The 27,583-nt window shown below is 40.6% G+C and overlaps 1 protein-coding gene across 28 annotated transcripts in view; it reads right to left on the bottom strand.

Moving 5' to 3' along the window:
* Positions 1-27,583, bottom strand: part of NRXN1 (neurexin 1) — a gene marked incomplete at its 5' end in the record, with an annotated part of 676,782 nt that overhangs the window by 116,679 nt on the left and 532,520 nt on the right. For all 28 annotated transcript variants that reach the window (XM_080615047.1, XM_080615057.1, XM_080615070.1 and 25 more), the window contains one exon: positions 4,372-4,543. In XM_080615047.1, coding sequence (XP_080471173.1) covers positions 4,372-4,543 — 172 coding nt within the window. The remainder of the gene's footprint in view (positions 1-4,371; positions 4,544-27,583) is intronic.

Genomic DNA, 27,583 nt, shown 5'->3' with positions numbered 1-27,583 from the left:
TTAACAAGTCCTTTGGTTTCTTAACAGAAATGCATTCTTAGCAGATCTACATTTCAGTGTGGAATCACTATCTAACTGAAGTTGCAAAAGAAATCTGCTCACAGTAGTAGCTGGAGTTGCTACTATGGTGAAGTAACAACTGTTGGGAGGCAGACAAGATGACCCAGAATTAATAGAAATGATCTGCATGGAAAATGGGGTTAGTGTATTGATTAGGAACTCTGAGTGCGCAGTCAGCAGTTTGCTGTTAATATGATCAGAAATTAGGCTGCATACAGGAAAGGTAATGGGAAATCACTATCTGAAAAAGAGACCAAGGTGAAATATTAAAGTTCTTTGGGAAGGTGCAGAAGGATGATAACAATTTAGCAGAAACATAACACTGAATTTAGTTATGAAAGATGGAATATACAAATCCAGTACAGAACTGTGCAATTTACCTACCAAAAAACTACAATGTAACATTTTCAATCACACTGAGGAAGTGAGAAAAACAGGACAAACATTTACTAAAGGGCAGAAACTGAAGACTGCATCCTCACAGTTCTCGCAATGCGCTCAGAGAAATCTCAAGACAGAAACTTCGGAGTGAAAACAAAAGACTCTGAAGGGAGTCTGGAAGAACATATGAAACTAAACCTAAACCTCTTGTCTCTGCAAATCATCCAGCTACTTCAGGACACCAAAATCTTCACATTTGTCTAAGGACTAACACATATTTCCCCCCAAAATACTCCAAAAAACAACCAGGCACCTTCACATGGATGATAACCCTCTACCACTGGCCACCCCCACCTCTTTTCCTTTTACAACTCTCTCTTTTCATACCTACTCAGATACAAACTGAAGGGGCATTGGCCCAGAGAAAACATGACACTCAAGCCTAGTGGGATGGATAATGATGTGCAAGAGAAACATGCTAGATCCTATTAATCTTCCAAGGTCATTTCTGCATTTTATGAAATGCTAGAATAAAACACACAAAGTAAACAAGGAAACCCTATGGAGCACTGCTACTTGATACTTCCTGCAAGGTGCCTACTCCTCTGACTGCTCATAAAACAGTATTAGGGAATCATGTGTGCTACAGCTAGAAAACCCTTTGCAGGAAGACTGAACTCTCAGCTGCTCCTGAGACTCAGGGCTGAGTTCAGACTCCCTACAAACCCCACACAGACTTGTGGCAATCAGGGCCACAGCTCTTTTTCAAAAGGCGCTCAGCTTTGAGTATCAACTGGGGTACCTACGGCATCGTGTCAGCAAGTGACACAGCACTGACTGTTACTGGGCCTTGGGTGCCCTTATCTACAAGATTTAAATGGGGCAACATAAAGGCTACACAGGCAACGAAACTTGGAAATCCTGAGCCTGTGACCAGAAAATCCTCTCAGAAATCCTCACCCATTATTTTAAGAAAATGATCACAAAGAAGCAACGTCTTTAAGTCAGACACTCCAACCAGAACTGTAATTCAGAGCACAATTGCTCCTTGTAAAGACAGAAGAACTGATCAGCTGGTATGCTTCAGACAGCCAACTAAGAGGGTATTTTTTATATTACTATACTTTTGAAAAAAGGAAATCCAGCATGTTTAAGAATAGCAAACCGATAACTGAAGCTGCTAATCTCATTTCTCTTAATTAAAAAACCCCAGGAGAAGGAGAGGTAAGTCTGTGCTTAGGTACAATGGCAGAGGCACATTAAGAAATTGTACAGAAAACAGGCACAAAGCAAAAAATATTCTTTCTACCACTGAAATGGAAGCCAATGAGGTCTCACTCATGAAAACAGAGTCCAATTTGGTGCGTAGTGTACATCTGCAACATATCCTCCATCCAAAACATGAGCAAAGAGCAAGTAAGCTGGGTAACCAGTACTGCCAGGTACCACTGCCAGTCCCTAAACAGCAGAAGCACATCTAAATTGGATGCAGCAACACTGGCCAAACTGTGCCGTTTGATATCCTTAAGATGTCACTTTTAGAAATACTACCTTTAGAACAGGAATGACAGTGGTAGCTTTGAACAAGGTGCTATTAATATCTTCAAAGCAGTATCAACCTTGCTCAAAGGCAGCACTGTCTTCAGGACAAGCCTGCGTCTTTCCCAAAAGGTACATCAATACCAGTCTGTGTGTAAACTAGTGTTTAAAAAGGGTTTAAATGAAGAGTGTCAAACCTGATGGAGTAACATGGAATCGTTAAAAAAGGTATGCCTGAGCGCTCTCATGTTGGGAAGGGAAAGAGACAGAAGGAGAAAAGCGGGAGGTTGGATTTCAAAAGCAATGCTATACAAGAGCAGTAAAACATTACTATGGGAAAGAAAATTAAAGGCCAACAGCAGTCTTGGAAGATCCAGCAATGAAGCAAGTGAAGGGATTCTGTACACTGGCTGATGAAGCCACTGAAAATGCCCTGAAATGCACCTTGTGCATAGATTGCCAAAGGAAGCTGGAAAAGCTCTAATGTGTTGTTTTGCTTTTTCAAAGAAAACATCCCCTCCACTAATTCCATCTCAGGGAAATCACTCTATTTCCTGAACTGATCTATGTTCAGTATAAACAAATTTTGTGTGCCACTATCTTCAGAACTCAGCTGCAGTTTGTCCTTGTTGCAGCCACTTTGTATTTTCAGGAAGAACCAGAACAGAAATGAAAAATATTTTCATGCTCATCATTTAGGTAAAAAAAAAAAATCATCCCAAACCTTATTTTTTTCCTTTCTGATACATATATCTTGAGCACAAACTAAGACACACATCTCTGTAGCTTCTACCATCTTATTTCAGCTACCATTTACCAAACATTGCAAAAGTTAGAAAATAAGGGGAACATGTGGCAAACAGGAATATCTGAAAGATCACAGGACATATTTCATTCAGTATCCCTCTTTCCTTCAAGAGTTTATCCCCTCTCAGAAATGCTTCTAAATTAAAGACAGTAATTGCTTCTAATTGCCAGAACTGTCAGTCATTCATAACACATTAGCACACAGGTGAGATTTTTAAACAACTCCTGCTATACAGAATTTCATTTGTGAGGCATACTTTCATTTGTATTTTAAATTCTAAATTATCTCCAAGAAATTATCTGAAGCATTATATTTCACCCGTGGATTTTCTTTTTTAATTATTTTTATTTTTTAAAAAGCCAGGTGAACAGCTGAACTACAACTCAACCTCCTCCCAAAAAAACCCCAATACCCAAGTAAATACTAATAATCAGTACAAGGAATGGCTTATGTATTCCTTATTATATATATTATATGTATTATACTATAAATATTATATCTATATATATAAATACCCTCCTGTATCACCCCACCCCCAAAATGAAGAATTTTCTACTTATGAACAGATAAATCAGAGCTGTCATTTATGTAGTAGCAAAATATGCAAATCAGAGTATCTTTTACTTACATCTCTCGATTTGCTGCCTTTTGTTTACTCATAAAAACACACACCAACTGTTAACAGAGAACATGCGGATTTGTAAGTTACCATTAATGGCTCAGTAGTACTATTCAATAAGAAAGGCACTGCATGTCTGAAAAACCTGTTGCCTTTAAAAATTCATAAAATTAGTAACACAATAGTCTTCAGTGAGCATTTGCATAGAAGTAAATATGGGTCCAAACAAGGCAACTCTGCATTCACATGAGTGGTGCTGTTAAGTAACCAGCATCACTTACATAAGTAATACCCTGTAGATTGTGGTTTAAGTGAAAGCATCTTTATTTGGTTGGCCATACAATTGGTAACTGATACATCTTTTGGTTATAGAATCATAGAACAGTTTGGGTTGGAAAGCACCTTCAAAGGTCATGAAGCCCAACCCTCTGCAATAAGCAGGGACATCTCCAGCTAGATCAGGTTGCCCAGAACCACATCCAGCCTGGCCTTGAATGTCTCCAGGGATGGTTATGCCTGCTGGAACACTTCTGCTAAATTCATAAGCTTCAGACTGCTTTAATATCAACTTGTAATTAAAAGAACACAGACAACCTTTTCCTCAGCATATTCAGTAAAATCCCCATCACTTGGAGATCGATTTGGGAGTCGCTTTACTGTGTAGCTTTTGTCAAAGCCTTTTTTTCCCCGCTACAACAATCGTCCAATAAAAACAAATGAAACAAGAAACACAACCACTATTTCACGCCTTGATAACTGTATTTTTCCACTTCCAGTAATAACCTGAATCTGTGCTTTTAAACTCACTTAGGAAAGGCCATCATCATAAACTGCATACTGCTCAGGACTCTAACTACTTAATTAGCTAGCAAGACATTGTGAAGGAGCTGACGTACTAGAAGAGAAGCAAAATGAGCAGGCATCCCCCACCCTCTTACTCACAAGTGTCTGTGTAAGCCCTTACCTGCAGGGTAACGTTCGATAACTGGCCAGTTGTCCACCTGTAATGTGGCATTGCCACCACTTCTTGTGAACCGTACCACATGGTATTTTCCATCATTAATGATAGCGTTGATCTCTTCAATTGAGATGTCATCAGTCCCAACATTAAATTTAACTCCAATTTTTCCCTGGTGCTGCATATTTAAAGGAAAAAAAAAAAAAAAGGAAGAAGAAAAAGAAGGACTAATTAGGAGTTGTTTTAGCAAGAAATGGAGACAGTGTGTGTAAGATTTCTAACATCTTCCCTCCTCAGAGGTAACTTCTGAAGGCTTCCACGTGGCAGTGACAAGCCTCCTGACAGCTCAGTATGTCTGAGATGTCTCTTTGATGGAGAATTGATATTCCAAATGAGTTATTTCACCAAATGGAGCTCTCTTTTTTCCAAGAGAGTCAGACCAAAATGAGGAGGGAGGAAAGAAGAAAATAGAGCTTTTCATTCCCTGTCCCCTTCCTCACCTCCGTGAGGATTAAACACTATTTTTCCTTTTGGGCTTTCGAAATGGAAAGCCTTGCAGTGTCACCTGGAAGAGGTGTGAGGATTTTCTGGTTATAGAAGTCAAGGCCCAGCCCTGCTTCTCCTTTCTCCAAACCTTATTTATACTCAGTCTTCACAAGTGATAACAAAGGCGGAAACTTTCTTTTAATGAAGAGATCGCTACAGACTGAGACACTCATTTATTTGCTGGGCTTTGCCTGTATACCCCTGTACCTGAGTGCATCCAGGGCTAACGGGACTTCCCACACACATTTATACTCAGGACCAAGGCTGTAGATTTTCCAGATGATTGTGATATTGGCATATTTTATTTTTTATTGCCTTTTCATTATTGAGATGTTCACTCCAATGGAACATTTCATAGAATCATAGAATCAACTAGGTTGGAAAAAACCTTTAAGATCTGTTACCCCAGGACTGCCAAGACCACCACTAAACCATGTCACTGAGGGCAAACTGATCTCCCCTCATGATCTCCACTCACAGCCACCCCTCATCTTCTCCCCTCCATAGTAGCCCACACTGTACAGCTGCTGCCTCTACCCTCATGGCCACCACCCATCTCCCGTGAAGATCTTCCCCCATGGCCACCCCTCACATCCCACGGCCGCCCCTGCTCTCCCCTCACAACCTCCCTTCATGGCCGCCCCTCAGTCTCTCCCTCTCCCCCTCCCGCCGACTGCCGCGCGCCCCGCGGGCGGGAACGACGAGTGCCCTGCCTGCCGCCCCCCCCCCCGGCCCTGAGTACCCGCAGTCCCCACAGTCGCGTTTCATGGACGTCTTTCATGTCGATTACAATTGTAACTTAAGGGCTTTGTAATTTTCGTCCCCTCCTACCAAATCAATTCTGCTCCTGAATATGGATATTTATTAAATGGAAAAGAGAAAAAAAAAAAAAAGGAAAAGAGAAAAAAAAAAAGCACTGCACACTATGAGATTAGGGGCTTGTGCATAGGAAGTGGCAATTCTGTGTGGAATTTCATATCATTGCTACTGGTACATCCTTCTTAAAAGTTAAAATGCTTCTTAAAGTTTTTACACAACCTGCTGAAACACCATGAAACGGTTTAGTTTGTACAAGGTGGTCATTCACGTCCATCCTTCCAGAACTGGGTTCACCTCTACTGCACAGCCTTTGTGTCTTTGTGTCTCTTTCTCCTTCCACCCTGGCACCGCTCCCTCTAGTAAGTGCATCCTGCAGCTCCTCATCTCTGGAAGTCTTCCAGGTGAAGAACTCAGGAGTTCTTCCACTTTATTTTATTCTCCGCTTAAATACCTGACTTCACTGTCCAATAGTGCTTGCATATTTCACTTACACAGCTGAGCAGCTGCTGAACACCTTTGGAGAAGATCCCACATTTTGGCACGACACTATCACCTCTTCAGCTATGATCATTCCAAAATGACATACTCTGAAAAGAATTCTCATTTCCTCAGTTGCTTAAATAATGTTCTCAACGTTCCTCTTTTCGCCTTGAGGATTATTTTAACATTTGTCTATTTGCAGGTCCTACTTTTCCATGTCTATAAGGTGTCAAGAAGGGATCCACCTCATCCAGCACATGCTCACCTCTTCCCTCTCATGAGAGTTATCTCCCGGTTATCCTGCGAGAGAAACTCCAGCTCTGTTTTATTCCAACTGGTTCAACTATGAATCAGAATAGATTTCACCCATTGAATTGACTTATTTGCATCACCTGCTTCATTCACAGCTTACTCTGTTCATACAGAAATGTGTACAAAGAAATATAACACTGGCCCGGCTCTAAAGCAATCTCCTCCTTTACTAATTTATGAAATGCAGAAAACCAGCATGTAATGATAATGGCATATGTGCCTTTTCACAGTACTTTCAAGAAATCAAAGGCTTTGTGGATTAAAAAAAGCTGCCTAATTTTACGGTGATTCATAATTATACTATTCATAACCTTCACTTTACATACCTGCTTTCCTATTTGCTATATATATGTATATACATATATTATTTTAGATCAAAAAATTACATGGAAAGGAAAAACACCTCTGAGTGCAAAGGATAAGCAGCATAAAAGGCAAACATACCAGCAGCTTTTCCAAAATAAGAGAATGTAGAGCTGCAATCATTAACCAAGTTACCGTTAGTAAATGGCCAGGTATTGGCAAGTGAAAAGCATCCTGCAGAGCCCTGCAGGCACAGTGTTAGCCTCATTTGGTATATATATATATAATTTAATGAAAAAAGTAAGCTTCCCCGAGTTCCCTACATTTGTACAGAAGTACTGTGCACAGACACCAAACAGGCAGCTCCAGCAGCAAAGATTTTCACCCTCGTAGTTGATAACATACTATAGTGATTTTTGAGGAGCCTATTTCCAATACACATGTGTAGCTGAGAACATGTGAAACTCCATTTTTAAACGATCCATTTCATTTTTTTTTTCACACTTTTTCAACACCTGTGGGCGTTTATACAACCTCCCATAAAACAAAGAAGCAAATCTGTGTTTCGAGTTAATATCTTCCTTATGATTACATTCATATCTAAGTTTAACTTCTGAACATCATGCTAAACATGCTATGGACTACAACCCCATTATGCACAGCCCTTTAGAACCACAGAATCATAATATCATGGAATCAACTAGGTTGTTAAAGACCTTCGAGATCATCAAGTCCAACTGTTCCCCAGCACTGCCAAGGCCACCACTAAATCATGTCACGAAGGGCCTCGTCTACACAGTTTTTGAACACTTCCAGGGACAGTGATTCTACCACCTTCCTGAGCAGCCTGTTCCAATGCCTGAGCACTCTCTCTGTGAAGAAATTTTTCCTAATAAAATAAAGTATGATGCAAAGACCTGACAGTCACAATCAGCTTAGCTGCAGTAAGCGCTTCTGTGTGTAGATAGTGTTTTTCTTTTAAGTCCTTTCACAATCATGCAGTAGTTTGACTCACTGTACTCCTCCTTCAGTGCAAGATAACAGAAGTCCCATAATTTTTCTCTGTAATTGGCAAAGACCAATTCACATGCAGTTTTTGTGGATCATGGCAGTACAGACAGGGAAGAGACTGATAAAACTTAGGCATACTAAATTACTATTTCCACTTTGCCAGCCTCAGTTGCATAGTGCAATAGTATAAATTTTCCTTTATCACTTTTTCATTCATAATAATATTATTGCTATCAGAAAAAGCCTCAGACATATGCTGAATGACAGATTACCTCTTCAGCACCCTCATCATGGGCACTATAGGGATATCTGTGCATTAATAAGTACTGCAATAAGACAACATTACTTTTGAATGATGTTGTATCCTTGCCAGTGACCTGAAATAGCACAGCATTTCAGGCTCACGATTCTAAGAGGTTATGCTTGCCCACTAGCAAAAATGACCATTTCAGAGCTCCCTTGATAAAATCAGCTCTGTACACACGGCTCACTGAAGTCCAACACACTGTTTATGATTCTTAGCCTCTGTTTTATTTTCCTTCAGTGTCATGCAGTTGTGAGAGAACATAGCAATGAAATAAATTCCTTTTCCTGCTGTGCCTTGATCTAATCTGAACTGGGAAGGCCACAGTAACAGAGTGGGGACATATAGGAGATTGGAGACTCTCCTATATTATTTCCAAGAGTGTCCAGAAGAAAGGATGCACCTTCAGAAGAGTGAAGCACCTCAAGAAGTAGCGTAAATGTTGTTATCTGTGTCTGCAAATTATTTTGAACTTCAAATCAGAAGGTCCTATGAATACTGCTCCAACCATCACATCACCACCACTGCTTCCTGGGACAAAGCAGTGCGGGGGCCTCCTATTCACAAATGACACTTCGAACCCCAAACAGCAGCTCTTCAGAAAAGCTAAACTTTTGGTTTCGAGGTGCTTTGGCCATGTAGCTCTCCTGTTTCTGAGGCCAGTGTACCCACGTAGACAAAGCAGCTCATTTAGTATTACCTGAAGTACGACTACAGTTACTGCAACATGAAATGTAGGCTTTGCCTACAGTTCAACCTCTGCTATCCAGCCACTTGTTAGGAGAACAAGCTCACAGGGTAAGGATGTGTGAATGGCTTCAAAACAGTTGGATAAAGACATGAAATACACGTTCTTATACGTGTTTTTTACATTTCCATGTCTTTTTTTAATATATATGCTTTTATATACCAGCCATCTCCTGGGCTGCATCCACAGCAGTGTGACCAGGAGGTCGAGGGAGGGAATTTTCCCCTTCTTCCCTGCTCTGGTGAGACCTCCCGCTGCAGTCCTGTGCCCAGCTCTGGGGGCAACAACACGAGGGATGTGGCGCTGTTGGAGCACGTCCAGAGGAGAACACAAAGATGCTTCGAGGGCTGGAGCAACTCTGCTACGGAGACAGGCTGAGAGAGCTGGGCTGGTTCAGCCTGGAGAAGAGAAGGCTCCAGGGAGCAGCTTCCAGTGCCTAAAGGGGCCAATAAGAAATCTGGAGAGGGGTTTCTGACAAGCGCCTTTAGGGTAGGACATGAGGAGCACCTTTAACCTGACAGAGGGGAGATTTAGAGGAGACATTAGGAAGAAATTCTTCCCTATGAGGGTGCTGAGGCACTGGCACAGGGTGCCCAGAGAAGCTGTGGCTGCCCCATCCCTGACAGCGTTCAAGGCCAGGTTGGTCAGGGCTTGGAGCAACCTGGTCTAGTGGAAGGTGTCCTTTTGACTGGAGTTGGAACTGGATGAGCTTTAAGGTCTCTTCCAACCCAAACCAGTCTCTGATTCTATGTTTAGCTTCAATCATGCCTAATGTGCTCTGAAAGAACTGGAGTTTTGACTGCTCAAACAGCATAGATGTGTGTGCACATGCATGTATGTATATACCAATAATTTCAAAACATTTTGTCTTCCAAAGTACTGGCAGATACTATTGTGATCTAGCAACTCCACTGAAACATTTTCAAGCACGTTTTATGAATTGTGTGCTCTAAATACCTTGGCTTTAATGGGCATCTGATGAAGCACCAAGAATGCTGATGAACCCAAGAACCAAGCAAGAAATGTGAAATGCAAATCAAGCCAGCAGCTGACAGTGCAGTTTGTTCCCTGTTGGATTCTAAGTTCAGTGCTACCGGTCTGCCAACGCCAAATGCAGTAAAACCTATGCTGGTATAAAATATATATATATCTCTGGAATAATGATATTTCCTATAGCATCAGGAAGGTTTTATGGCTCTCTGTAGTAATAATTCTGGAATCAGTCAAACATGAGCCTGCGTGAATTTGGCACAACAGTAGTTTTAGAAGAGACCACAGACAACCTAAGCTCATAATACCTACAACCTTTAACCACTTCCAAAGAAAAGTAATAACACCATGACTCCCAGAGGTTAACAAATAGAGGAAAAACAATTTGAGTGTGCCAGCTTGCATCTTCTAGCACCAGTCCCTGATGTACAACTTTCTGGTGGATGTGATAACAAAGTCTCAGAACTAACTGAAGGTTTACTTTGATTTTACTCAAGAATAAGTTTCTGGAGTTTTCTTAAGTGACATAATTTTCACTCAAAAACTAAAGGCCCATACTATATATTATAGGAATGTATGTAAAATAATTGAAATAATTAATGGTTTTCTGAATCCTGTAAGGAAATGCATATGTAAAAATAGTACTGTTTGCTTCAGGAAGTGAGGGGAGGGATACATAATGACAGAGGATATATTTGCTCCAAGATTAATTAACTATGTATATTTTAGTCTAATAATCCATCAATAAATCTTCCTACCATTTAATATCTTCCAGAGAAAATGTGTGTGAAAGACACAGAAAATATAAAACATCTGGGAAGAGTTCTTTGAATCAATACATCTTTTCTAGCCCACTGAAAGAATCTTTCTGGATATGAGTTTTTCATACCTTCATGCTCTGAAAGTATGAAAATTCATGAAAATTCATACTTTCAGGCTTTACATCATTTATCTAACGTCACAGATGATGTTTCAAATTTTTTGTTACTGCATTTCTCTATGAGAAGTGATGAAATATTCAACCTAATATTTACCAACAGTAATCAAACCTTTCTGCTTTTTAGTTAGGTGCAGGGCATCACACCATAGAAACAGGCATTCTCCTGTTATCTCTCATCTTAAGTACTTACAGACAGGTTTTGTGTCCCTTTATGAATTCAGACAGGTAATCATTTTCAGGGATGGATTATAGCTTTCAGTATATCAGTGCTTGACATACTGTAGAAAACGTAGGAGGGGCTTGAAAACACAACTGGAGCTCCAGCAGGCAGTTATCAGTCATAGGTAGGCACTTCAGCAAGAAAGCAAAAGTTTTACTGACATCTGATTGTGCATCCACCTGTTATTCAGTCTTTGACAGACTGGCATGTGACAAGCTTGGAACTTTTTGGTTTCTCTTTTTTTTCCCTAACGCTGGAAATATGTACCTACTGTACAGAAGGAAAAAAAACCCAAAACAAACCAACAAAAGCATAACAAAATGAACCTCTCCCTTTCCTGGTTGCCTACTGAAGAGACTGAACTATTCCCTATGTTTCTTCTTGCCAATTCTCACCACTTATTTGCAACTTTCCTGATATTAGCTTATTTCTTAAATCCACAGCTCTGTAGACCTTAGGTTATGAGAAAAATCATCCTATCACAGACTCGTTTGGGATGGAAGGGACCTTAAAGCTCACCCAGTTCCAGTTCCCAACACCTTCCACTAGACCAGGTTGCTCCAAGCCCTGTCCAACGTGGTCTTGAACACTGCCAGGGATGGGGCAGCCACAACTTCTCTGGGCACCCTGTGCCAGGGCCTCAGCACCCTCACAGGGAAGATTTTCTTCCTTACATCTAATCTAAATCTCCTCTCTGTCAGTTTATAGCCCTTACTTTTCTCTTTCCACAAGACCTCACTTTTCATTTTAAACCAAGCGCCTAGTTCTGATAATTGTATAGAAAACTTAAAACCCTAATCCTTGCAGGTTACTGCATTGGCAGGCTAATAGAAAGAACTAAACATCATGTTAAATCCTGATTTCAAACTAAATGCTTGATTTCTTTCAGCTGGAGTTGTGATGCTCTGGGCAACTGACACTGATTTTATGCCCCTCGCATCAAATCTGAGCAACACACAGCAAAGTGGCCTTTCTCTCAAGCCAGTCTCCCAGCAATTTTGACTGCTTCTCCATCACTGGACCTGCTTACAGAAAGATTTCTTCTCTTTTACTTGACAGCCTCCTGGTCCCCAAGACAGTGGGCCCACAGGGACGAGCTGCCATTTCCAAAGTGCTGTATAAGACTTCATATACAGCTGACTACTCTTTTTGAGCCTACACTACAGAACATGCTTGTATTCAGGAAGGTTTTTCGGGACTTAAAGGATATAATTACTTGAGTGGTGGCTGGAATCCAAGTGTGACCTTTGGGTTCTTGTGAGAAGTGCAGTCAGGTCTGTGGTACCCATTTACCCACACTAACTCAAAATACAATCCTGGCAACAGAATCCTGTCTAACACTACACTAAGCCACTATTCATACTATTCAAAGAGGAAAAATGTCGTCTGCAGAGCCACAGATGATACCTGTATTTCCTGTAGCATCTTGGCATGCTCACCCAAGTGCAAACCCAAGCACACCTTTCTCATCTACACCAAGATCCTTCCCAGAGACAGTACGAGGAACCTGAAAAACAGATCTGTAATCAAAAATATACAGCAACAAACCTTTTCTTTCCTCCCCTAATTTTGGGATCCTTAATCAGTTGTTTCATGGAATTTGTTAAAGAGAGATGGAGAAAGAACTTGCAATCTATTTTGCTCTTGCACTTTACTCAGAAGCCCTGTAAGATCATTTCATAAACCTTTAAATGACCCCAGTTTCATGCCATTAAGTTCTCTAGATTTTCTAAATCAATATAGAAATAATAAAAACTCATTGTTCACCAGATGCCCCCAGTTGACATGTAAGAAATAGCACTGTCACTATAACAATATTACGGATGCAAATACATACAGATGCTACCAGAGCTACCGCACTCTTAAATGTTGCTTTATAAAAATTAAGCAGCTTCCAGCCTTAAACCAATGACCCTTAAGAGAGGGAAGTGAAATAGAGGCCCAGCATCACACTAATTTACAACTGAGGTATACCTGCAAATAAAAGCTACCTAAGGAGCTCACTAAGTGGAAGAAGGGATGCATGACTTAGAACAATCTTTTATGCCATGAAATGCCATATATGCAACCACAGAACAAAAAGCCTGTAAAGAAGGTATCACAGAAACCTTCGCTGTCCCAGTGAAGAAGGGTAGGAAGAAGTAACTACTCTTTACTGCTATCAAATAATGACTTGTATCACATTCTGCTTTAAAATAATTGTCCTCACAGTCTGCTTTAAGTGCTGTTATAGCAATTTGATTTATACATAAAGCTCAGCAAGCAGAAAATGTAAAAATATTTATATATCTATAATTCTGACACTTTGGTTGTCAAACTGCAGTTTTCCTGTTGAGTTTTAAACACCGTAATTCTCACTGCTATATATCATAGCTGTATTATTTCAAGTTACTCTGATGATGAATTCCTGAGATGATACAATTACCCTAACAACCAGCCCCCTAAAATGCAATAGTTGTGGAAGACATATGGTGTATGCCCGCAGCAGCAGCACGCTGCATCTTATTATCCACTCAGCATCATTACTACAGTACACAAAATTAAATTTTTCCAAGAAAATATGCAGTAAAGAACAATTCAAACAGTCAGCCCTTAACGTGGTACTTTCTGTCAAAACAGCATGTTGCACAGGAATGTCTTGCCCTTGCTAGCGTTTCACTAAGGGTTCCCAGTTGTGTGGAGCAGATACAGATGCGCTTAATACCAAACAGGGCCTAACTTGAAGGAACAGAAACTCTTTTCACTACTGGCCAAAGTAACTCACATGCCTTGACTTTGCTCTTGCACACTTATTTGCCACATAGGCAGACAGCTCTGAGCTTGAGTAGCTGATATACAGTATTCCCAGCCTAAGGAACAGCATACTTATTGGGAGCTTCAGCTACCCAAAAAATGGCAAACTCTGCTCCTTCCCACACATACATCAACATGTTTCCAGATAAGCACAGTGAGATTTGAAAATTAGGCTCAATTTCCACTTTTTTGTAGTGTTTTTATACAAAGATGATGAAAATAGAGTTCCTAAGACTGAATAAAGTCATCTAGAGATATAAAGGTACTCCTAGGGAAAAAACCCAAACAAGTAGCACCTTGGTATCAGTACAATCTAACCCACACTGGAAATTGTGCTGGTTTAAGGGTATTGATTTCTGTGTTTAGAAAGGCTTCACAGAACTCTTCTGATAATTTGTGTGTGTCTGAAACAAATCCAAAGTCAGAGTAGCAGGAAGTATAACTGAGACCAGAAACAAAGAATCAGCAAATTCTCAAGCAGGCATTCATGCCAAATGATTAATTGCCATATGATCATGAGAACACAAGTAATAAATTTTTGAGAATCTGGGTCAAAGGACTTTTCATATTAAAAACCTGTAGGGAATTATTAAAAACCAAAAATGGTGTTAGACACCCAGCTCCTATTGAGCTTTAATGAAAACTGAACACCTACATGCCATTCATGCCTTCGATCAGCTTCCTTTATAATCTTGAATATTTCCAGATGCCTACCACAAACACTTGAAAAAGTATTTTTTAAACACTGTTTAAATGCAGACTTTGCAGACTGCTCCATGAGATGAATGTACAGCTGAAGTGAAAAGACCTCGCACAAGGAAACATAACTATGCTATTACCAGACAGCAGAGCTACAATATACCACAGGCTGGGCTTGGGCTCCCTGCAGAAAGGCAAGTTCTGTTGCCAGCTTTCTTTCCCTTATCAAGTGTAGAGTCATCCTATGGCAAGCTCTAATACCATGTATATTTTCCTCAATGGTTGTAGTTTCCTTTATCTTACCTTCCTTCCCCTTGAAGATCTTTCAGAATCAGAAGCAATTTGACAATTTCCCTGCGTGCTGTGCTGAGATATGCAGTCCAGAGTAGCCTATTATCAGTGCCACAACAGAGGATCTCACTTCTTTTGATCACTTAGTGCTGCAGAGCATGTAGAAAATTCTTACGCTGAATACATGCAGCACATGAAGTGATCAAACAGTGTTAGTTGACTGGACTGTGAAATCCAACCGGTAGCTGGAAGGGGAAAGCAAAATCTGACTGCTACCTCTACGTTCTCCTCTGTTTCTGCCGCTAACAGCCCTCAAGGTTTGAATGACATTGCTTTGGCATCTTAAAAACCAAACCAAAACAGAGCAAATCCACCCTGTGGAAGAGAAGTGCCACAAAGTAATGAAAGGGCTGCGTACAGGAAATCATTAGTGTTCCTAAACAGCTTCTACAAGGAAGAGAACTCTGAGGGAAGCACTGCAAAATAGCACAAGCACCTTCAACAATACAATTGTTAAAAGGCAGGAAGCTTGCAAATAAAGTTAGTTGTATTTAGAAGAAACCTGCCAGATATTTGAAAAGGCTAACGCCAAGCAAATCAGACAAAATCAAATCAGAATTTAAGCCACAGCAAGGGAGCCTTGCATATAACAGCTCTGTATTGCCAGGCTCTGAATGCCTCTGCAAAGCAGGGAACAGTCATGAATGTTGTTGTCTTCCCTGGAATGATCAGCATCAGGCTTGAATGACGTCCAAACATATTATTTGTGTTCATGAACACAATGGTATTTAAAAAATCCTTAACAGTAAATATAAATACTTGCTTTACAACATGTAGTGCAACAGCCATTAACAGCCAAAATGCATCATTATCATCAAACTGCACAAGGGAGCGGAACAATGTCATAGAATCAATCATAAAATCAACGAGGTTGGAAAAGACCTTCAAGATCATCAAGTTCATTACCCCAAGACTGCCAAGACCACCACTAAACCATGTCACTGAGGGCCTCATCCACACAGTCATCCTTTTAGTTACAAATTCTTCACTTCTTACTTTACTTTAGAATACGTACTTTAGAATAGACTTTTACTACTGCTGGAAATTACCACTTTGCAAAAGGGGTCTGTTAGGCAACCAACAGTCAACTTTTTTAGGCATTACTCTCGCCTCACTCATAGTGTAGTCCTGGTTTCTGCCCTTAGTGCATCTACTTTCTTCTGTGCTTTTTTATATACCTGGCAAATATTTACCTCTGCAAGTTAAAAGTCAGAAGTAATTCCACTGAAGTCAAGGCTGCTTTAGAAATAGTGTCATGGTAAAATCAGGGCAAGTCTCATCAGACTTACTTGTCGCTTTCTCAGAGCTTCGGCCTCTTACCACTATTCTCACGTCTCAGTGAGGAAGAGATGCGATGGTAAAATATTTGACTGACAGCAGACGCAAATGCTGCGTTTGCACTATTTTTATTAAAATTCTGGCTTTATTAAGATCAAGCATTTCCTGCAAAAAGCTTAGTAGAAAACCAGATGTCTGTTCTAATTTTCATACTTCTACAGCTTTAGTGTGAGGGACTATCCTAAAAGGAAAGAAGGAAAGGGGAAGGGGCAGGATTCCACACACCTGAAGATTCCCACTATAAACAGCTACCCTACAAATGCATTCCCTCTCTGTAGCTCAGCCACTCCAAAACGCAACCATGTCTATGACTTGTGACATACAAATCTTTGATTACTGAAGGCTGTGAATAGCTTTGCCGCTATTTGGTCAGATAAGCCTTGGCAAATAACAGCAGGATGTCAGGGAAGAGAATGGGCATTTCTGAAAGGAAAAAAAAAAGCAGCAGCACAGAGTCACTGGGAAGGGGATTCATGGACCTGTTGCATCAAGTTCCATTCTTGGCACTTCCTAGAAAAGTAGCAGGGGAAAAACTCTGCATCGTGAATAGCCTTCTGGGTAGCTCATGTCTGAAATGCCCTGTGCTCTGCAACAGATAACCCAGCACCTTGCTGACTTTGCTAGCATCACAGAGGTGAGGTTTCCACATGGGTGAACTAACCACTCCTGAGCAATTTATTCAAGAGCATTAGACTCAAAATGAGTAGCACTGCATCAGGCAAGGTAGGTGTGTGGGCATGGCTGTCTACATATACAGCCTTGAAGATGTTCTTCTGCACTAAATTCACGGCTATAAAAAGCAAATCCTGTTTCTTTTTCATCTCTTTATTTTTCCAAATTGTTCTTTGCCCACAAACAGTCTCAATAAGGAGCAGTATCATTAGAGGACATCATGCACCATTTTTTGCCCCTGCAGTGAAGCTAGCTTTTTGCCACTTCTGTTTTGCCTGTGCAATTGCTAACAGATTTCTTGGTTCGTTCACCATTGCAAAGGGCATTTGTGATTGACAGATCTCCCCAATAAGCATTCTCCCATCTCCTCTTTCAGCTCTGCACATCCTGGGGACCGCTCAGGCAGAGCATCATGCCAGTACTGTACCCATCCTGCTGTGAAGAAACTCCAGAAACTCCAGCGTACAGAACGTTCCACAAACGAGGAATCCACTGAAGCTGCTCTTCCACTAAGCTCCACTCTTTATATTACTGGAGGATTTACTTTGCCTCCTAGATAATAATTATTATTTTCTGTGCTGCATCCCACACGCAGTAACTAAACTTACGCAGACAGACAAGTACTGCCAATCAAAACCTTTTCTACTTTCTTTCACTAATATAAACACATCATGATCTATGTATGCATGCAGATGCCTCTGTGTGTGCATCCCTATATATCTATGGTTGGATATCTTTATAGTTTATATTTCTGTATATTTTTATGCTTTACATACATACATGAATAACTGAGACAGAATATCCTACTACACACATTCCGTACAGAGGGATAAAAATACCAAACAATCTAATGAATATTTGCCATTACTGCTTAGCAAAAGGTGTTCAGGTCCTAAGATGACGAGCAGGGTAGGACAACCGTGGATTCTATGGGAATGATAATATAAATAATAACATCTGCAATCACCTCAAGGCAAAGGCAGGTGACATACTTTTTTCCTTTATAAGCAACAACTTACAGAAGGCTGAGGTTTGCAGAGGATGTATATTCTTGAGCTTTGCAGTTCTGTTCTTTGACTAATTTAACTAATGCTGTTCTAATTTAAAATGTCTCCAGTGTATCAGTTTCAGTGCTGATGGATGTTCGCCTCCTGCAGAACACTATCAATTAAGAGACTTATTCTAACCATAAAAATAAAATAATGCTGGGTTTATGGCTAACAGAGAGACTACACTATAATAAGGATTCCTGATTAATTACTTATCAAGGAGCATTGACCTTAATTAGGGTCAACTTCTGTGGCAGACAGCTTAATTTATTCATTAACTTGTGTGTGTGCACACATTTCTCTCCACAGAACAATTGATCCACAGCTCAATTCAAACTCTTCAATTGTATTTTTATTTTTCAAATGAAAAAATAAATAAAAAAGGCATCTTCTGAAATCAGTGTATGTGTTCAGAGTACAACCTAACTGCCTTATGGAACGAAAATGGATGTTTCCTGGTTTTTCTGCTGTTATCCTGCTGAAACAATTCTTGCAAAGGCAGCACTACCAGCGAGATCTGGGCAGTTCTCAGACCCTCCAGCATCCTTAAATCACCTAGTTCAGATGCTGAACCAGTCCAAGAGTGAGGTGCATCTCCAGACACATAAATAGTCAGTCAGGCTATGCTGCATCATCCCTTCTCCCACTTTTTGAAAGGAACAATTTTAAACCAGCTTGGATATATTGACACAGGTAACTGTTATGCCTTCGACTGAAGCACAGACAGCTCTTTTAACTTTGTCCTCTGCAGATGGAACAAGAAGCAGTAAACTAAACTACCGTGCAATGTGCCTACTTAATAAAATACCGAGGGGTGTGCATGTTCCACAGTCATTAATGAGACTGATACATAGCACAGACAACTCCAGGTATGCATATAAGATGAGCAGCTGTGTCATTAAGAGTAAAATCAGGCTGCCAAACCTCTCTAAGAAGCTATGTAAATACCCAGGAAATCCTGTGCTGTGTGCTGTCACAGCTAGATGTCTATCCGCATATACCTCAAGGGAGGGCACCTGGATTCTGTTCACCCTCATCACAATTATTTCAAAAGATTAATTTCCTCAAAAAGAAAAAAATAAAGGAGAAACAGGGGGAATCTCCCCATCTGGCGTAAAGTTAGAATGATTGAATTTGAGAAGGTATCATGGATTCACAGTTGGAGACTACAAGACTCTTGTTGCTTGCTGTATTTACCTTTATGTACTTACTAGCATTGATACGGAGTAAGTAAAGGTTCTGGCTTGACTCTTTGTAACTGGGATGGATAAAAATAGGAAAAAATAGATCTGCTTTCCTTGGGAACAACTGTTTTGTTCAAGAAATTGATGAAACAATACGAAGCCTCAGGATGAAATTCATGCAGAGATAGTTTATGATCCACTGGAGAGGGTTGGTTTGAAAACTTTACCTAAAAATAAGTGAATGGGGGAAAAAGAAAATCCATAACCAACTATAAAGCACTTAATATTTTCAATATATCCAAACCCTAATACGTTGCGGTAAACCTTCCATAAGGAACTATAAAGCACTTAGTACTTTAAATACCCAAAACTTTATTTATTGGGGTAAACCTTCCATATCGAGCATCTAACTTCTTTGTCATTACCAGCCCTGCTGGGCAATGGACTTAGGGTTTGTTGAACACAGAAGCAAACAAAGTAAGGGAAGCAGGGCAGCAGCAGCGGCTTTTAGCCATCAAGATTTAATTTGCAATTTGTAATGCAATTTTTTTCTGGCCATTTGTTGATTATAAATCTACAATATAAGCTAGATTCCAATTACTTGTGAAACCCTTTTACATCATGCTTACAGCTTAAAGGAGTCATTAAAACAAACAGACACCCCCCACCTCCCCACTGGGCACCTCTTAAATCAGGATTTAGACCTGCTTTAGGAAACACTTTACTCTTAAGTCACTGCAGTCTAGTGTTCTTTGCACGCCACGAGTCCAGCATCCCACTCAGCAATTCCCACCACCAGCCTCCAAACCATTCCGAAAGCATAACTAGATCTTAAACACTGCTTCTATACAGCCTGCTCTTCCCTTCCCTCCTCTCCCTCTCCTCCCCACCCCTCCCCAGATTTACTGAAGTTTTCAAGTTTCCTTAGGTCCCCTTTCTGGGGCCAGCCTGACAAAATAGTGACTCCACTCCACATCTCCCATGTTCCTGGAAAGAAAGACATGCAAAACGGGATGGTAACACAAAGGGTCAGGTCAGCAGAGCATGTCGGTGACTTAAGAAATCTTTGAAAACATATTAATTAAAATTAATTGAAATACCAGCACACTACAGTGATATAACACCTTCCACACAGCCTGGTCCTAAAAAGGTTTCCTGTGAATCAAGGGCATTAGATTATAAAATTAAGGCTTGCTCTCCACTTGCCCTCCTTTCTTATATATCTTGTAATCCAGATACTGTCCCCTCACCTCTCAAAACACCTCCAAACATATTTTCCAGAGAGAATATGAAAAACATGTGGACATAAGAAGCACTATGCATAACAACTGTTATTCTGCACCTCCTTGGGCAATTCTTTTGGGGATATTATTGTTGGGAATGATTTGCTTTACTTCAGAAAGCGCAAAATAACAAATGCAAACATGGAGAAAATAACATAGGAACATGTATTGAATGATTGTAGAGGCTTCCAAAATAATTTTATATTACTTAGACTTAGAAGAACAATTCTATGTGGATATTGGCTGCAAAAAGAGTAATTTATACCTTTCTGCTGCCACCAGAATAGCTTCAGCAAACAATTCTAACCAACCCAGTGAGCCAAATCATAAAGCTTCAGGCAGTCATGAAAAACTATTGATTTTTTTTTTCCTAAACCTTTTTTCAGCTGTAAATTTCTATTGATATGTGACAAAAATGTGCAAGTGGCATTTGCTAGTATGGCCATTGTGGGAAAAGCCAAGATTGTAATTTCTGTGGTAAAACCGCTCGGAAGCTTAATGCAGTCGGCTTCAGACTGCTCCAGCCAGTCTTGGCTCAAATAAAACACAACACGTTTCCCAACAGCAATAATCAAAATGGAGGTGTTCAGATCTTGCAGGAAACAAAATTACGGCAAAAAATGGGCTGGTTATTTCCTTTTATTGCTGGGAAACAGACTCCCAGCAACAAACCATTTTTGAAGTTAGCTCATCTATCGCATGTTGGTAAATGACTTACACCTCTTTCCTCCCCCGTGACCAGCACTCAGAGCTAAGGGGATGGGATGCCTTTCATCAGTGTGTCTTCATTCCCTACCAGCAATGACATTTGAAAAGCAGGGCTACAATATCCTAAGAAAGGATGAAAACAAGGCTGAGCTATGTGTTGCCCCTCCCTTCTCTAAACATAATCTTATTTTCCCTCCTCCTAACAGGAGAGAAAAGATCTCATTCCCATCAGATTGGGGTCCTCTATTCACCATCAGGTGGAACAATCCACCCCTGGAGACATTCAAGGACAGGCTGGATGTGGTTCTGAGCAACCTGATCTAGTTGAAGGTGTCCCTGCTCACTGCACGGGGTTGGACTAGATGAGCTTTGAAGGTCTCTTCCAACACAAACTACTCTATAATTCTATGATTCTAACACATTAATCAGCCTTTAACAGTGCCTCTAGGATGACACCAACCTTTCAGGTTGTTGAAGGTGTCTGAAGTACAGGCTGGGCCACTCTTTCTTGCAAATGAAAGCTATAAAGATGGGGTCATAAACTTTTTACAGTTACTAAGGTACTTAAATGCAAAGCTACCAGCAGCTGGCTCTTGGGAGATCTTAGAGCAGACTCCAGTGCCTAAAGGTGCCAACAAGAAATCTGGAGAGGGGCTTTTGGCAAGGGCCTGTAGGGACAGGACAAGGGGGAATGGCTTTAACCTGACAGAGGGGAGACTGAGATGAGACATTAGGAGGAAGTTCTTCCCTGTGAGGGTGCTGAGGCCCTGGCACAGGGTGCCCAGAGAAGCTGTGGCTGCCCCATCCCTGGCAGTGTCCAAGGCCAGGCTGGATGGGGCTTGGAGCAACCTGCTCTAGTGGGAGGTGTCCCTGCCTGCAGCAGGGGTTGGAACTGGATGAGCTTTAAGGTCCCTTCCAACCCAAACCAGTCTGGGATTCTATGACTGTCCCCTAACACTGGCCTCACTGCTTTTACCTATTCATCATATTATAAAGAAAAATACATAATCAACATTGTGTATTTTTTAATAAAACTTTCTCAGTCTTCAGCTGTATTATTACCAACAGCCCATTACAGCTTCTGTGTAGACCAGCAAAGTGTTGGTATTTAGTTTCAAATGAAACTGAACCTCAAACCCTCATGGTAAAAAAACAGACAGGATGTATATGAAATACTTGCCTGCATCTGCCAATGCTTGTCTCACTATTGTAGAAGATATGGAAAAAAAGCACAAGTGTTTCAGGGTTAGGAGACTCCCAGCTTAATACCTTCTAGTGTCACAGACTGCCAGAGTAATTTCAGTGCCTCTCTTCTTTGGTTCATCTTTTGTACAATAGGGATAACGCCTACGATGCCGGGGAAAATGCAAGGACATGGTGCTGCTTCAAAAACTGTGATAACAAAACCCACAGAGACTGGCAAGAATATGAAGATCTTTCAGTCACACATCTTGGTCTGCAAAGTGCAAGTCAGGACGCTTGGAAAAGAGATGATTTTTTGGTCTGTCTCTGCACTTTTTCCTTCAATGCAGCAAAATCCTAAGTCTTTTCCAAAGGAAATTTAAGCTGAAGCAAAGTGTATATATTGATTAATCATGTTCATGTTATATCTGAAAAACATTCCTATCTCCTCTTCGAGACGTTATTTTTAGAGTTGGGGTAGGAGCATATTTAGATGGAAAGGAAAATACACAGAAGAAACTGCATCTGCAATCACATATCCTGATTAGATCTTAGCAGACTGCTGCCTGTCTCATTGCTACTAGTAAATACAGAGCAGTAAATGCCTTCAGCACTAACTTATTCTCATGCCTCTCTCTATCCCTGTCTTCTTTGAAAGTCAATGACAGGGTTCACAGGTATGAATTGGTTTGTTGTTTTGGTTGGTTTTTTAAAGTCCTCACCTGTAAGTATAGGTCACAACTCCAGGCACAAAGCCCCCTACTGTGCAAGCAGGGGTGAAATTAACCCAAAAGGCCATTGCTTTCTGTAGGAACCACCTCAGTAGTATCTGAAAGAAGTATATGGCTTTAGGGGGCTACACAAAACAGTGAACACAAAGACGTGAAAAGCTACATTTCATCCCTTTCCTCTTGCTTGTGTTTAAAAAAAAGGCAAAATTGTCTCTATCAAGAAGACACAGAGGTTGTAAGCGGGAAGTATCACAAGAAATCTGCAGTAAACCAAGCTTAAAAATACCTTGTTAGTAGAAATGGGATCCAAAAGAAAACTTGGAGGATTTACATGCCTCAATAAGCAGTTTTATTACTTCCACGCCTTAACTTTTTCACAGTATGTACTTGGATTGATAAAAATAAACATATCACTGGATTTTCTCTTTTTTCCCCCAGAATATGGGTGTGCACTGAAAAATAAAGAGGCAGGTTTAATCTTCTAAGCTTTGGAATATTAAGAGCTTTGTTAGCAAAAGAGAGAGGACGTTAAGAAGCAACAATCAGCTTTATGACAGGCACTTCATTAACCCACATACTTTATAATTTGCTCACCAAACTATCTGCTTTCCCTCTCCTCTCAGCAGGAACATAAATAGCAAAGACTATCATGAGCTGTTATGCTACTAGAAGACTGTTAATTTTACCAAATATACCACAGAGCATTTACTGCTACATATTTATTTATTTAGACTTAGATGGTGATTAAAGAGAATACAAACCCGATATATCTTGAAGATACATCTCAACTGATATTTAAATTGCAACACTGCACTTCAATAAAAGTCAACTGAGCTAAAGAAATTAAAGAAACCAAGTGCTCTATCCCTGTCAGAAATTTCTGCACCTATTATCAAGGTATTATCAAAAACGTGCTGACAAGGAAATACCAACCGGCGTTGTAGATAGGACAAAGATGCAAGGGGGTGGAAAGAGGTGATGGAGTGGGACTGGCAGAGCTCTTCCCTCCCATGGAGTGGACAGGGAAGTTTGGGTCTGAGCTTGCACGGAGAGAGGATGCTAAAGGAAGAGCTAAGCCAAGTCCATGCATCACATGGACTTAGCTTAGCGTGTCAAATCCATGCACCACGTCCACGTGCCATGTCCATGTGCAGACACGCACATGGAGCAGGGCTTGCGGTAAGTTTTTGTTTGGGATCCAGCTGTGATTTTAATGACCAGTTCTATCAGCTGGGCTGAATGACCTGCAGCAAGACTACATATAATCAATCTCTACTCAAAGAGGAGCTTTGCAATACGCTGGGACAGTAAGACATCTTTCTATCAGGGAGAGGGGACAGTCGGTGAAAGAAGAGTGCAAGTATGTCCCTATAAGAGGTAGAAAGTTGGGAAACAAAATAATTAACACTAAAAGAATGCTATTATTCAACCACAAGAATAAAGGGCAATCAGCTGTGCAATCTCTTTGCTTTTTCCCTGTATTTATTTGTTATGGGTCTAAGCCAACATTCCTCACAGTAGGAGATTTTTGATGGCCTTTAGTAGGCTTTGATGAGGCCTGTATTTGCCCATTTGCACAATGTATTTATCTGCACCCCCGACTGCGTTGAGCAGCATGTAGCAGCAAAGCCCGCTGAATGCTTCAGATAAACTCCCCATTTATTAAACAGTTCTCAGCTCAGATTCAGAAAGCTTTATATAGCCAACATTACCTGAGTCATTCCTCCAGGAGAATTATGGACTGAATGTTGGGAAGACATTTCCAAAGTGCTTAAATGACTATTAATGGAAGCTGTGCTCCCAAGTTAGTTAAGTGCTTTTGAGAGTCCCAAGCAAAATACAGCTCAGCAATGGGAATCAAACATTTCTGTTCTACTTATTGCAAAACCAGCAAGATATAATCAAATTCAGCAAAAATGAACAGTTTCTGCATTTACAATAGCAAACAACTGATTAAAGCGTTATATAGCAGAATTATGTCTGCAACAGCAGCATCTATTCACATGAGCTCACATGTATATTAAGACAACTGCAATATGCCAGAGGGCTTTATGAATACTCCTCAAGTCCTCCTAACCTAGTAAGTACAGCCCAGCGTTCAGGTCACAAAGCCATGGCAACCCAAAGAGCAGAAACACAGAATCATAGAGAATCATAGAATAGTTAGGTTGGAAAGGACCTTAAGATCATCTAGCTCCAAACCCCCCGCCATGCAGTGACATCTTAGGCTGACATTCCAGAAAGCCCACTCTGGAATTGGGATGCCACCCCAGATTCCATGCTTCACTGCAGGGAGGTTACAGAACATGAAACCCTAGTGTTTGACTAGGACACTAGTGATTTCGTAACATCAATTCAAACAGCAGTGCATCATTACACTGTTCAAAATAACATCAGTTTTTTCAATTGCCAAGTCTGGTCTTGGTTAAATACCTTTCTTATGAAAAAAACCTGTTTCTTTCAGGAATGCTTTTTCATGAAAGGGAATTATTTCCAAGGCATATTAGTTTCTGTTGGATGGGTATTTTAACCCCATGAAAACAGTCCGTCACAAAATTTATGACTGCCTGGTTTTTCTCTTCTGATTAAGCACACCTGCAGTTGGAATGCATCAAGCTGGCAATGCTGGTTTTATCATGAGACAGTGCAAATCCTTTATGCATTACTGTTCACCAGGATATACTGTTTAAAACATTGCTACAAGAGCCAGTAGTGAGTGTCAGGCTGCAGAGAGCCAAGGCTTGTAGGGAGAAGGAATCTCTTCCCATTAAAGCAACCAAAAAATGGAGGCTGGGGGAGGGAAAGGACAAACTTTCATACTGACAAGTCCCAGTTTGGGTATGAGCATCAAAAAGCAATGAAAAGAAGAGAAATTTGCTCTCTCTATAAATCTTGTCTCTCTTGTAGCTTTACGTGTGCTGACCGTACCACCATTTGTTAGAGTTCCTGCAAGACCTTTTATTTGTCAAAGTCTTTTCTTCCATTAATTCCATTAAAAAGAAAGTTTCATACATGAATATTTGATTGACACATTATTAAGAAAAGTATGAAATAAGCAGCAGTGTTGCATTAAGCTCCACTGCCGCAGCCATCATCCTTCCCAGCATCTCTCAGTACCTTCCCAGCACAGCAAAAAGGCAAGAGGAGAGAAAAGACTATTGCTCATTAGGAAGAAAAATGGAAGCAGCTCTTCTGAGCACCCCATCTGCTGCCATCATGCCAGAGATAGCACATTTTACTGCTGTCACCAGCAGGTGCATGCAATTAGGTGACAGCAAAATGAACCATGGCTTCCCGGTGACTGATTCGAGCAGATTTCAGACTGTTGGCAAGTGCATGATAACAAACTATGGGCATTTGCCACTGAATAATTCCTGGAATTCACATGAAGAATGTACAGGTGATTCATTCCATTGTAGAACACTACTGGAAAAAGTAATAGAGGCTGCTACTGCAATGAAGATGATGCCGGAAGCCATGGGACAGGCTAATTCAGGGTATTGCGGTTATTATGAAGACAGCTAGGGCCAGTCTGTTCAATTCTGATCTCATTTCATAAAATAGAAAAGAATCACAGAATGGTTTCAGTTGGAAGGGACCTTAAAGATCACCTGATTCCAACCCCCTGCCACGGGCATCCTCTAGTCTTAGCCATAACATCAGGAAAGCATTCTACCTCTCATTTGGAAATGAAAAATCAACCCAAGTTGCCTGACAGGTTTAGAAATCATAGCAAACCATTTGGGGATTATAGACTTAAATTCACACTTGAACATGAAGCCCCTTCACAAGGCAAGTGCATTTACACTAATATATTAGGACAATCAAGCCCAAACCAAATACTTTGAAATACATGGATGGTATGTTGAAGGCCAACAGAGAGTGCTCAGATCTTTTCGACTCATTTCAACTAAGTATGTTATTAACTGCTCAAGATCAGTGGCTAATTAACAGAACAGTTAACACTCAATAAAAGTCATTCATTTTCATGCAAAGGGAAAAACATAACACAAGTTTGACTCGATTTGGATCTCCATGCTGTGCAAGTCAGTAGAAAGTAACAGCTAAGAAGTCTGTTTTCCATGTGCAGCCTATAATATATTCCACAGAAAAATGAGAAAACACCAGTAAAAGAGACAGAAGAAGGAAGGTGTTCCTGTTGGAACATCTCGAGTCAAAATCTGCAGGGAAGGAAGCCCAACTGCTAACTATTCATACACAGCTCCCGTGTGCAACGCAGAGATGCCCCAAAATGGCTGTAAAGGTGAAAATGCTCTTCCAATCAAAGGCTCCTTTCTGAGGGTCCGGTTTTTCATTTGTATTTAATCTCATGTGTTTACAGGAATCTATTCACATTTGCTGGGGAGGATTCCTTCTTTCCTTATCTGAATGTGGCAATGAATCAGAAGTACTTTCTCTTCTGTTATCTAAGGTTATAATGGAGAATTGCAATCTTGCCAGGGGCTGTGAGATGCCTTCATAGTGCTCTCAGAAAACCATCATCCAAAACTGGAGCAAAGGCTAATTTTTCCAGGTAAAATAACATCTCTTCCTG

This window comes from Psittacula echo, assembly GCF_963264785.1.
Source record: "Psittacula echo genome assembly, chromosome: 4".
Classification (NCBI taxonomy): domain Eukaryota; kingdom Metazoa; phylum Chordata; class Aves; order Psittaciformes; family Psittacidae; genus Psittacula; species Psittacula echo.
Note: the sequence above shows the minus strand (reverse complement) of the source record. Positions and strands in the feature narration are given on the sequence as shown.